The following is a 12,073-nucleotide window of genomic DNA, read 5'->3' on the forward strand; positions in this document are numbered from 1 at the left end:
TTTGATAGATATTTTGTATGGATATAGAGAAGGAGGTAAATGGAAATGTATTATTGTATAGCAGCTGTCCACGCGGACGCATCGCTCACTCAAGTAGGAGAGAGACAGATGTCGAACGCTGCCGAACTCGGAGGCCGATTGTGCCTCTTTGTCGCTCGTTCCGCGTTCTCGCTTGCACTTCAAGCCTTAAATGGAACGCCTCTGAGCGAGGTAACGCCGCATGAGTCATGTTTTTTCGTTCGTGGGGCTCTATGGAATTATAAGACGTTGTCACGTCAAAAAATGAGTGGAATTTCTGTAACATCTTCTAATAGCTTCTTTTTCCTAATTTTTGATGTCAAATTTCTACGGAAAAATTAATTCGGTCTAGAGATTAATATTAGGTGTATTCCGTTTGTGGAACTTGTTTAATTGTAATCCAATCACCTTTCCCTATTTTCACCCTAACACTATAGGGAATGTTTTTTGGTACTATAGAGAGATATGAAATATTATTCTGAAAATTCATAATTTTTGAATTTTTTACCCACTACACGCTACCTCAAATTAATGAGGAAAAAATTGTTTAATTTGAGGTAGCGTGTAGTGTGTAAAAAATTCAAAAATTATGAATTTTCAGAGTAATATTTCATATTAAACTAACTCACTTCGAAATGATTGTATGTATGTTTAATCTTTAGAGAGATATTCTTCAATATTACATTTCGATACTGTGTATACTGAGAATATCCTGAGTGCTCTGCTATAATTCATCAGTTTTCACTTTTTTATGGGATAATAATTTTGAAAGTTCAATTGCTCGTATCTCAGAAACAAGCCGCATACTTATCTTGAAATTTTGTATTCACCATACTCTCATTTAGCATTTAGTTTAAAATAAAATTTGAGGGAAAAGAATCGGCGATTTTTGCCCTATTATTACAATAATTCTTTGTACTTTAATAAATATTTTATAAAACAGAGAATTATATCATGTTGTACGTATAGGTAAGCTACAAGTATTAAAAATTCTTTTTTTATATCATCCGAATTATAATTACTTCTAACATCCAAACTAGAGACTGGCAGTAATTAAAAGAAACGGTTTAGTGTCCGACCGAAAGTTCGGTTTCGGTTTCGGTCGAGTTTCGGTTTAGTTTCGGTTTCGGCGGCAAACCTGCCGAAACTACGACCGAAACCGAAACTGCGTTCGGGAGTTCTCGCGCTCTGTTCGGTCATGTTCGGCGCGTTAAATTCCATCCAAGCGAAGTAGATTAGTAGACATTTCGCATCTTCAAAAGAAAAATGAGTCTAGTCTACTATACTTACTCAAATAAACATCTCACCTATTTTAAGTATTTTTAAGACGCAATTAAAGTATTTCCTTAAATGAGGGGTTGTTATGTTGATTTTGATTTGATTATCAATAAGTGAAAATGTCAAAGACTGCAGAGCTATGTGATTTAACGATAAAAAAATAAAACTAACTGATTATAATAACGTTTTCTTTTTTTTCTCTCAAAACATGATCCTTATAAGGAAGTTTCGGTTTCGGTTTCGGTTTCGGCCGAAACTAAGACCGTTGCCGAAATTCGGTTTCGGTTTCGGTCGTAAAAACCAGTTTCGGTCGGACACTAATTNAACTATAGAAGAAGAAATAAGAGACGCTAGAATTTTTGTTAGGTTTTAATTAATTTTGGAATGCATTATGTTATATACAAAAGTAAGAAACCTCAGGTAAATTGCAAAAAGCTACAAACTATCAAGTGCAGAGAGGATATATCCTTTTTAATATTGTTAATACAGATGTTGGCTAAAATTTTTTATTTTGAGACCAATTGGCTTAAAGCAGGACTGCAGTCTGCACTAAAACATACGAGTACAGTAAATCTTTTGGTACGGTAAACTAATAATTGATGACTCTAATTCCGTTTTGGAGGAACCAATTAATCTCAAAATTTTACAAACACCATTAGGTATACGGTTGATATTTTGTCTTCAATTATGTAAACTTGTGTAGGGGCATGTATGAATAAATTTTGCCTATATAAAGTATGGCTTAACGATATAATATGCGTTTTTAACATTAAACATTTAACAATAAACAAAAAGAGTCATTTTTATACCTACATAGCAAACAGATGTGGATACTATCGATAACTCAAAAGTTGAACAGCTACAGGTAACACCTATTCTATAAAATGTTAATTAATATTTTAATACATGTAAGTATACATACATACATACATACATAGATACATACATATGTAGTTACAGCAATAGTCAGCCTTAGCAAGAAACAGTAGAAGAAATCACAAAATGCTTTGGGCGCTTCTTTATTATTTACTAATAACAAAAGTGAAATGCGTACGTTCTCATTAAAAAGCTTTAAATGTATACGAGGATTGTACTGAAAGTAATGCAACGGTGATCATATTTACCAAGAATAAACTTTTATTGTATGCACTCCCACAGGCAATCATTTTGATACACTAAAACAGGTAACCGCTCCAGCAAGAGTTTCTATAAGTCGATATCCCTTATGTGGTGACTCACTTCTTCCATGTGTCTGACACTTTTTTGAATGAGACACATTAGGTGGAATATGTGTTTCATGCAGATTATGAAGTTCCTAACAACGTTCATTAAAATTGTAGGCACTGCGTAACGTTATTTTCAAAACAACCCTCGTACTTAAAAATTGCTGATGTTTCGTTCTCTGATGGAGAGTTACAATATGCATAATTAGGGAACGGATCGTTTACACTAATAAGGTTCGACCATCAAAATTTTACGAGGCAGGAATGGTGAAGTCAATAAAGACTTCGTGTTGCTCATTGGGAGTAGGATAAATCAGCCGATTCTGAACCAAAAAAGTAAAACAACAGCGTATCAGGTTCGTCCTTAACATGTACCTCAGATTCCCCCTATAACTGCATCTACATCCCGAATGAGAATCCGCTTAGTGTCAGATACATGAACTTGGTTTCTCACTCCTCCTCAAATCATTCTGAATAAAGAGAAAATGATGTACAGTTCAAGGTCAAATCCAACCTCACATCCTGATCCAGAATCGGCTTATTTACCCTACTAATGGGCGCGGCCCCATGCATTGAAACTACTAAAAACCCTATTGTAATGCGGTACATGTGACATAAAACATACAAGTGTTTGCGTCTCGTCTTTCCACAAACAGTACTTTAGCGTCTTAAGTACGCCCCTGATAATGACGTTATGAACGAACGACGTCTGATGCCTACCCGCAACAATCAATACTTTGTTTTTAATACGTAGCATTCGCAAAAATGTAAATTTAATAATAACATTTATGATTTCTTTTCATCCTTACGAATAATAAAATCATTTTATTTAACTGTGAAAAGTTATTTACCCCAGGAATTTCCATTAAATTGATTTTCATCTTAACATCGCATTATTTCCAAATTCACTGAAAGTTACGCACTGATTTAAATTGAATATTCAGAAGTTATTTTATTTTAATCATATTCATGAAAAACTTCAATTCGTGAGGTTTTATTTTCCCAGAAAATGTACTGGAGATTACAATGAATATTTTGACAAAATGTAGAATGGAAAAAAAAAGGGAAGCATATTTTCTTCGAATATGAGCAAAACAAACAATCTTATTAAATAAAAAGCTCTACTACACATAATTACGTCAGGTATTAGTTAGATTAGGTTGGACAATGTCCAGCTAATGTACCTTCCTACATTTTATTAGATTAGATTTTGAGCTGGTTACGAAGAATTAAATTAAATAATTTTATAACTGGGAACTGACCTGTAGATGTGGTTTAAAAACTATGTCGGAATACAGTTTACAGAGTAAATTTGATTTATCAGTCGTTGAATTAAATGTGGAATAAATGGTGTAAAATATTGTGGTAATGTGGCAGCACGAACGTCTCATATGAAAGGAAAACCTCAGTAACAGGAGATAAATTATTTCAATTTGTTCGTGCAAAGAAGGATAGGAAGAAAATTGTATGAATGTCGTATAAATATCATTTTATTCTTATCGCCAGCAAGTCAAAAAATTATTATATCTATTAAGAACGATTTTGCTCCTTTTTAACTGCTTCAGTAATTTTAACGTAATACACAATCGTTATTGCATGTATTTGAGAATAGCTTCTTCAAAAATACGACAAGGTAATTTCATCATATTGATATGACAAGATCTGGATATGCTGGAAAATATTTATGCAAATAGCACATTCGTATTCAAAGAAAATATCATCTAGAGATAAATGAAGGGCATTTATTATTTTCCAAGGCTAGCTTTTGTCACTTTGCAGCGATATGGAGAAATCGAGAAATTCCGGAATAAACAACTTCCTTTATTAATATTATTTTCTGATCTAAATACCATCTTCACCGTCAGATATAATATTATCTTATTGAGTTTATAATCATGATAATTTAAATGTCATGGACGTGAAGCAACATCTTCATTTGACAATTTCCGAACAATATTTTACGTATTTTCGATTTTATTCGCTCTCTTTTAGTTAACATTAGCCATATTTAGTAAAAACGTTTAAGTCCTTTAATTACTAACACTTAAAACAAATACATCACTTTTTCGTTCTTAGTCACAAAATTAGTAAAATTTTACAGCCAAAAACGTTTATTTATTTAATGGCAAACAACAACAACATCAAGATTTCTATTTTTATGTTATGTTATAACAATAGTAGATATGCTTTCGAATTTGTTAATTTTTACATTGTTATGCCGGCAATTAAACATTTTATTTTATTAATACATACTCTAATATTCCCAAAAGAATTAGGTTGTATCACCAAGCAAAAATAAGTTGTATCTTAAATAATTCTTAAATGGTCGCATTAATGAAGAAAAACACGAAAACTATAAGCATAAATAAAAGGACAGTGATACAATCTAACTGGTATTTATATCGCAGACAATTAGATCAATTCAGCCTAGGCTGTGGTGGTTTTGAAAGTAGATAACTAACGTTCAATCACATTACAATGCACTGAGTACTTGATTTTATATATTCGCCTTCACAATGTAACTAAACAGCAGCTGCATTAATGACAAATCCGGCTGAAACCAACTTGCATTCAAAACCGCCTAGGCGGAATTGAAAATCGGCGACATGAAAGAAGTGCTATTTTTTTGTCATTCGCATCAAAATAAGATTGTCATTCAAAGCTATATCTAGTAATTATACCGATTGATTACGCATTCCATAAGAAGGATGAACCAAATGTAACACAAAGCTACTGCTTTATAGGTTATGTACATGCAATAACACGTGTTTCGGATTTTAGAATCAATTGCAAGAATTTTTGGGATATTATTAACTGGTCCCCTCTTTATTTAATGCCAAATATAAGTATTTAACCATTTCTAAAAATGGGTCCTTTGATAAAGAAAAGGAATCCGAAATACGTTTATGGCTATACTTCTTTAAATATACGAGATAGAAATTGAAAACAAATTTATTCGATATTTATAAGAATTGGTGCAAAATTTGAAACAGCCTGAAAATATTCCATTTATATTGGCAATGCTTTAGCAGTGGATAACATGAAGTGAATTCCAAATCCATTAGTTTATGTAAATTATAAAATTATATCACCACACGATAAAAAAATAGAAAAGTTTGAATNTATATTTTTCTGTTTGAAGTGATTGACATATAGTTTTTCTATCATTATGTTATATATAGTTTCTTTAGTTCTGCAACAAATAATTCTTCTATATTCCTTATTTGCCTTTGCCACCCGTTTTAATTGGAAAAAAATACACTGATGTTAAAATGGTTGTATTAGAATATCCCAGAAATTAAAACGACTTCGGAAATGGCTTCTAGTAGTTGATTCAGTGCCCTTTCCTAAGTGTTTATTCAATAAAAATGAGCATCTTAGAACATATGGTGCATCACACCTTTTCAAATTTTAAATTTAGATTAAACAAAGGGGGGAAACAAAAAACAATATTACAACAACATCCATGTCAACATAAAAAGCAAAAAGGAGCTTTTCAAATTTAGAAACAAGAAACAATCAAGATCTTTCTCTGAAATCTATCTCTTTGGAACTTTGACAGTTCATTAAAATACGTTCCGAGAAAGATATATCTACAGATATATTATTTCTTTTCGTTATTCGCCAAATATTTTTACTCCCTTACTCTTTGCGAAAAAAAATGAACTTCAGATCCCTTCTTCTCCGAAGATATAATACACCTAATCACTTAATCAATAACTGATATATTAACTCAAAAAACTAATACGTCTCAAAGGCTAGCAAAGACGAAAAGAAGAAATATGCCAGTATATTATATGAATCTTTTTAAAATTACAGAATTATTACTCCTTTTTATGTTTAGTGCGTGACAACATTTTAATATATAATTATTTATTAGGGAAATTTTAGTCAATATGTAATTCAGTGACGATATTTATAAGAATTGGTGCAAAATTTGAAACAGCCTGAAAATATTCCATTTATATTGGCAATGCTTTAGCAGTGGATAACATGAAGTGAATTCCAAATCCATTAGTTTATGTAAATTATAAAATTATATCACCACACGATAAAAAAATAGAAAAGTTTGAATGGATCTATCGAAATATTCATTTTTGTACAAATCAATTGAGGAATTTGATTTGAAAGATTCGAAACACTAAGAAACTTTAATAGTGGTTAACATTTAATAATATTCAAACATTAATGTGAAATTAAATCAATTTCCATCCACTACAATTACCTCAAATTAATGACGAAAAATTGTTGTTGCTGTCACGCCCTAGCCAGGAATAGAACCCGAAACCTTTGGCTTTACATACCACTCCTCTGACCACTATGCTACGAGAAGTAATAGCAGCAACAACGACGAAACTTACTTTTTACGTCATAGAGTCGTCAAAATTAATATTAATGTATGAAACACTTTAAGAGATAATTTGTAGTGGATCTTAACGTCACGATAATGTTTGAATATTATTAAAAGCTTCATTATGTTTTAAATATCTTCCAGAATCTTCCAATATATATCAAGATTACGCATGAAGATCTTTATAGATCTCTAGATCTAGTGGCTGAATAATTAGGTACACAGAAATCTGATTAGGTCTTTCTGAATCTTTCTATTTTTTTTCCAGTTGCAGTGATTTGATTCCATTGAGTTAGGTTAGGTTGAATTAAATAAAATTCGTTCATCAAACAATTAATTTTTCATTTTTCAGTTTCTTAATATACCTAAAGCTATGTGTTTCACGCAATCAAAATTAGAATCGCCAATGAGATTAGTTGATTATTTATAAATATTAATTATTTAAAAGATGAAAAAACTCAAAACAAAATTATGTCTTAGAATTTTGGAAGGAATCCAGTTCACCTATTCGTGTTTTATAATTTGTTTGACTTGAAGCAAGATGAACCTTATAATTTCGAAAGAGACCCTAAATTTAAACGGTATAAACGACTAAACTTTCGTAGAATGGGATCTTCCATTGCCGACATACAACAATTCTCTAGTTTCTGTTGGCGATCCCGGGCTAAGGGTTGCCGTGGTAGTTGTCGACATGGTCTCTTTAGCGAAATAATCCGCGTCCGCTCGGCGATCAATCGCATCCATTCTTTCGGACAATTCTTCCTCATCGATTCTTTCCAAGGAAACGTCTCCATTTTGATACACGAACTCGTCAACGTTGGTAATCAACCGTGGAGAATGTATTTCAGGTATATTGACTGTAACGTTGTCATTTTTGTCCTCCTTCTGCATCTCCATCATTCTTCGGTGATGTTTTGTAGTGAGACCACCCGTTTCGGTATCTCTTTCTAATCTATGACCGCTCCTGGACCTAGTAAGCTGTCTCTGGACATATTCTTCCAAATCGTCTTCTTCTTTCTTGCTAATAACTCTATTAAGGACGATGAGGAACAGCCCCAAAAGCACTACAAAAATTCCAGTGATTACTAACTCGTTGAACCAACCTTCACCTCTCCAAGTGACGATATGGTCTGGAAGTAGGCCAGACCCAAGGAAAAACAGGCCCAGAACGAGAAAGCATACGCCCAAATGGAGCATACCAACCGAGGACGCAATACTATGGTCCGGGATGGTTCTGGTAGGTCTTCTGACTGGATGAAATTCCAAACTCTCCACGCTGTTGGTAGATGTTGAGGATAATCGTCTCTCTCTTTCGAGGGCTCTCTTTTTTGCTTGTTCTCGCAGCCGCCGTTGACGCTTGATAGCCATGGCCGATTGTATTCCGACCCTTCCGTGCATCTGGAATGGGGAGGAATCCCAAATAAATAAAGTATCTGCTGTAGCACTACACTGCAACACTTCACTGTACAGCACAGCACTCAGAATTTTTGCGATTTCGTTCATATGTCATGTCTGTTATATCCTCGAATGGTTTCATAAGCACTTAACTCAAAAAAGTGCAGGGAGCTGATGTTTTTTTTTATAATTAACTAAAATCCCCTTTCACATTAATCCCCGATTAGCTACTTACCATTTTGGTAAATTAAAGAAAATATATCCTGAACATGTTGAAACTGTAATGCAATGAAGATTAGATTCTAAAGTGAGATAGTCGTCGTTCAACCCAAAAAAGAGACAAAATGATCATCAGTTAAGATTTGGAAACAAATTTTTATAGAAAACGTCTAAGTATTTTATTGTGTACAAATAGCCCAGAATAAAAATTTTGTTGACCAGCTAAATTCTCAAATTACAAAATCTCTCTGGCAATATCTAAACTACAGTTTCTCCTCGGTTTTCCCCAACTAGAAATTGCAGAGTAAAGACTAATCAAAGTTTCTGCTGTTACTGCGCTGTTTCAGTGAATGGCAGCGTAGATATAAGTATGTAAGTAATTTAAGCTACATGGTGCATTAAGTCAAGCATCAGCATGTGTTTTCTAAGCAAAATGCAATAATTGTGCTTCAAAGTAAGAACTAGATGTGCAAAATAACCTAGAATAAAAATTTTAGTGGAAAACTAAATTTTCACGATGAAATTATTCGACTTAAGTTTCCACGTTTTTCAAACTAATAATGCCACTTTTTCAAAAATTACTACATTAACAATACAATATAGGTACGCTCGTAGTATTCTACCCTTTTTACTAAGGAAAAACGATATATATTTTTTATAATTGAAATTGTGCACTACAATTTTTCGCTAATTTGTTACCGAATTGAAAAATTTGTCGCGTTCCAGACTGTTACTAAGAAATAATGTATGTTATATGATTTGTCCCAACAAACTGAGTAGAAATACCATCTTTCATGGACAAATTAGCGAAAAATTATAGTCCTTACAGCATTTTTCTACGTCATCTCTTCTTCAAGATACGCTATATGTCGGCTGTCCAGTCTTTTTTAGCTGGAAAGTTGGAGGATCGACTAGCGACAAAATTATCAGCGACAAATCAGTGATCAATTGCAGTATTTGTCTACGTCATTTCTATTTTGGTATAGACCATGTGTTTTTGAGGAAAGCTATGTGTAGTGCCAGCTTGATGTAAGGCTAGGATTTCGTTTATTTTCTGGTAACTTGCTAGAGTGAAAAATTTTAAATTTGGTAAGAAATTAGTGACAAATTAACGATAAATTACAATATTTATCTACACCATTTCTATTTTAGTATACGCTATGTGTTTTTGAGAAAGGCTTTGTGTAATGCCAGTCTCATATCAGGCTAACATTTCGTCTATCTCTCGGTAACTTGCTGAAGTGATAAATTTTTGGATTGGGTAACAAATTAGGGATAAATTACAATATTTCTTTACGCCATTTCTATTTTGGTATACATTATGTGTTTTTGAAAAAGGCTTTGTGTAATACCAGCTCCATATCAGGCTATCATTGCGTCTATCTCCTGATAACTTGCTGAAGTAATAAATTTTTGGATTGGGTAACAAATTAGCGATAAATTACAATGTTTCTTTACGCAATTTCTATTTTGGTATACGCTATGTGTAGTGCCAGCTTGATACCAGGCTGCCATTTTGTCTATTTTCTAGTAATCTGCTGAAGTGACAAGTTTTTCGATGTGGGAACAAATTAGCGACAAATTATAGTGAATTTTACAAGTTAGAAATATAAATTCGTTTTATTGGCTTGTTGTATATACTGATGAAAACCAAATAAAGAAATTTGTTGGAAAGTGCTACTTATATATATTAAAGCCAGACTAAACAGATCATCTGTTAATTAGAATTCAGTCCATGAACTTGAATTGATTCTATTAGGGTCAGACGGTGAGGGTAAAACAATAAACTTAATTCAAATAGGTCTAAAATGGTGCTTATTCAATTCAATTACGATCTAGTTTCGCTTTCTAGACTTTCCCAAAGGAAATTATAATAAGGATGGAGGTGGTGGACTAATCAGTTTTATTTTACTTTTATCGTCCTCTTTCTAATCCACGAAAGCAAGTGGTTTGGGACCTTGACTCCCTGACATTCCTTATTAATTACATGCTGATGTAGTAAAATTATGCTATACCTTTAGGTTCTTTTTTATATGGCAAGACTTCGTATATAAAGCCTTTTTATAACGATCAAAGCGGTTCTGGCAACGCGACATAAATTTGATTCTTTAAATCTGGATATACCTAACGATAGAGTGGTCAAAGGGGCCTTTGTTTGGGTCCGTTGGTCTTCACAAATTAGCCTAGTACCATGTACTATGACTATTGGAATGGAACCTTAATGAAATTTGAATAACGGTCGAATTATTTCACTGACATCGATTTATAGTTTGAAACAAATGGATAATAAAAACGATTCATCTAAAAAAACCATTGGTGGAAAACCTGATATAGTTAGTTGTAAGGGTAGTATCGTAATGCAGTAACGTAAAATGTTTCGGAATGGAGAAAATTACAACTTACTGGATTATCTCTGTTCAATGCACGGAAGGAAAGCGTGACCCATTTTTCCAGTTCAACGATCTGTTCGATACTTTGCCTTTAATAATAATATTCCGGTTAAATCGTTTGGTAGAAATGCTTCCCTATCAACATTTCTTTTAGGAAAACGTAACTTTCTGGCTTCTATTGTTCCGAGAACAACGTCTGACAGATGTCTGCTGTTTTTTAGGGGATAAGGGCGATTGCAATTGCAATAAAATACAACTAATATAACTAAATGTATATTTGTACATAAACTGTTTATTGAAAGTTACAACTGGAGATGGTTTTTGAAAAATATTTAAATACAAGTTAGATTTCCTTTTTGTATTTTAAATGCTAAATCCTAAATACGTATTTTCAAAATACTTTTTTGATCCGAAGGGACTTGAACCTTGACGAAACTCTTGTACAAACTATAGTGGGTGGATCGGCTTGCGAGTTTCGATGATTTATGGAACCGGACCATAGGTTCAACCATAATGGGGGGTTCATAAAGAGAAACTACACTAAGACAAGTCCCTGAATGAGGGCAGCAGCTCTTTCAGTACTCAAGGTGGCAGAGATCACGAGGATCGGTATGGCACTCACTCACAATACTGCGATGTGGAAGGCAACGGGAAACCACCACATTATTATATCCCAAGTAAAACTCACCGAAACAAAATGATGGCGTCCTCTGGGGTAAAGCACTCCGGACGTAAACTAGTCCCCCATTCCAATGTCCGGGCGGGGACTACCTCGGGGGATGTCATCAATAAGTGCAGTAGGGATAGGTGCAAAATACTTCACGAGTCGAAGCGTGGAATGTTAGGACAAAGAGGCTGACAGGGAAATTAGAAAATTTAACTGTTCGCAAATAGTTAAGGATGTGGGTTGCTCTAGCTTTAGAGAAATGCGAAGATTAGCTCAAGATAAGAAAGAGTGGAGGTGCGTGTCTAACCAGTCTTAGGACTGACGACCTTATGATGATGATGATGATATACAGGATTGTTCGGAAAGTCATTTCGTTTTTTCCCGACAGAGGATTTAATTGTATTCTTTTGCGCCCAACTTCACATTTAAGCCCTATAATTTTTATATGCTTTGAGAGCTCATATAGCAAGGCTTGTGTGTGAAAAATTCCAATTAATTCTACGCAGTAGTTTTTGGTTGGTGCCCTTTTAAA

At 33.5% G+C, this 12,073-nt stretch overlaps 1 protein-coding gene across 5 annotated transcripts in view; it reads right to left on the minus strand.

The window, feature by feature from the left end:
- Window positions 1-12,073, minus strand: part of LOC108737843 — a 69,114-nt gene that overhangs the window by 29,791 nt on the left and 27,250 nt on the right. For 3 of the 5 annotated variants that reach the window (XM_018470970.1, XM_018470968.1, XM_018470969.1), the window contains exon 3: window positions 6,455-8,268. The exons of the other annotated variants lie outside the window; for them this stretch is intronic. In XM_018470970.1, coding sequence (XP_018326472.1) covers window positions 7,462-8,268 — 807 coding nt within the window. In that variant the 3' untranslated portion in view covers window positions 6,455-7,461. Of the gene's footprint in view, window positions 1-6,454; window positions 8,269-12,073 lie in introns of those variants that run through there. 5 annotated transcript variants of the gene reach the window in all.

The sequence above is a fragment of the Agrilus planipennis genome, unplaced genomic scaffold (genome assembly GCF_000699045.2).
Source record: "Agrilus planipennis isolate EAB-ADULT unplaced genomic scaffold, Apla_2.0 scaffold3, whole genome shotgun sequence".
Classification (NCBI taxonomy): domain Eukaryota; kingdom Metazoa; phylum Arthropoda; class Insecta; order Coleoptera; family Buprestidae; genus Agrilus; species Agrilus planipennis.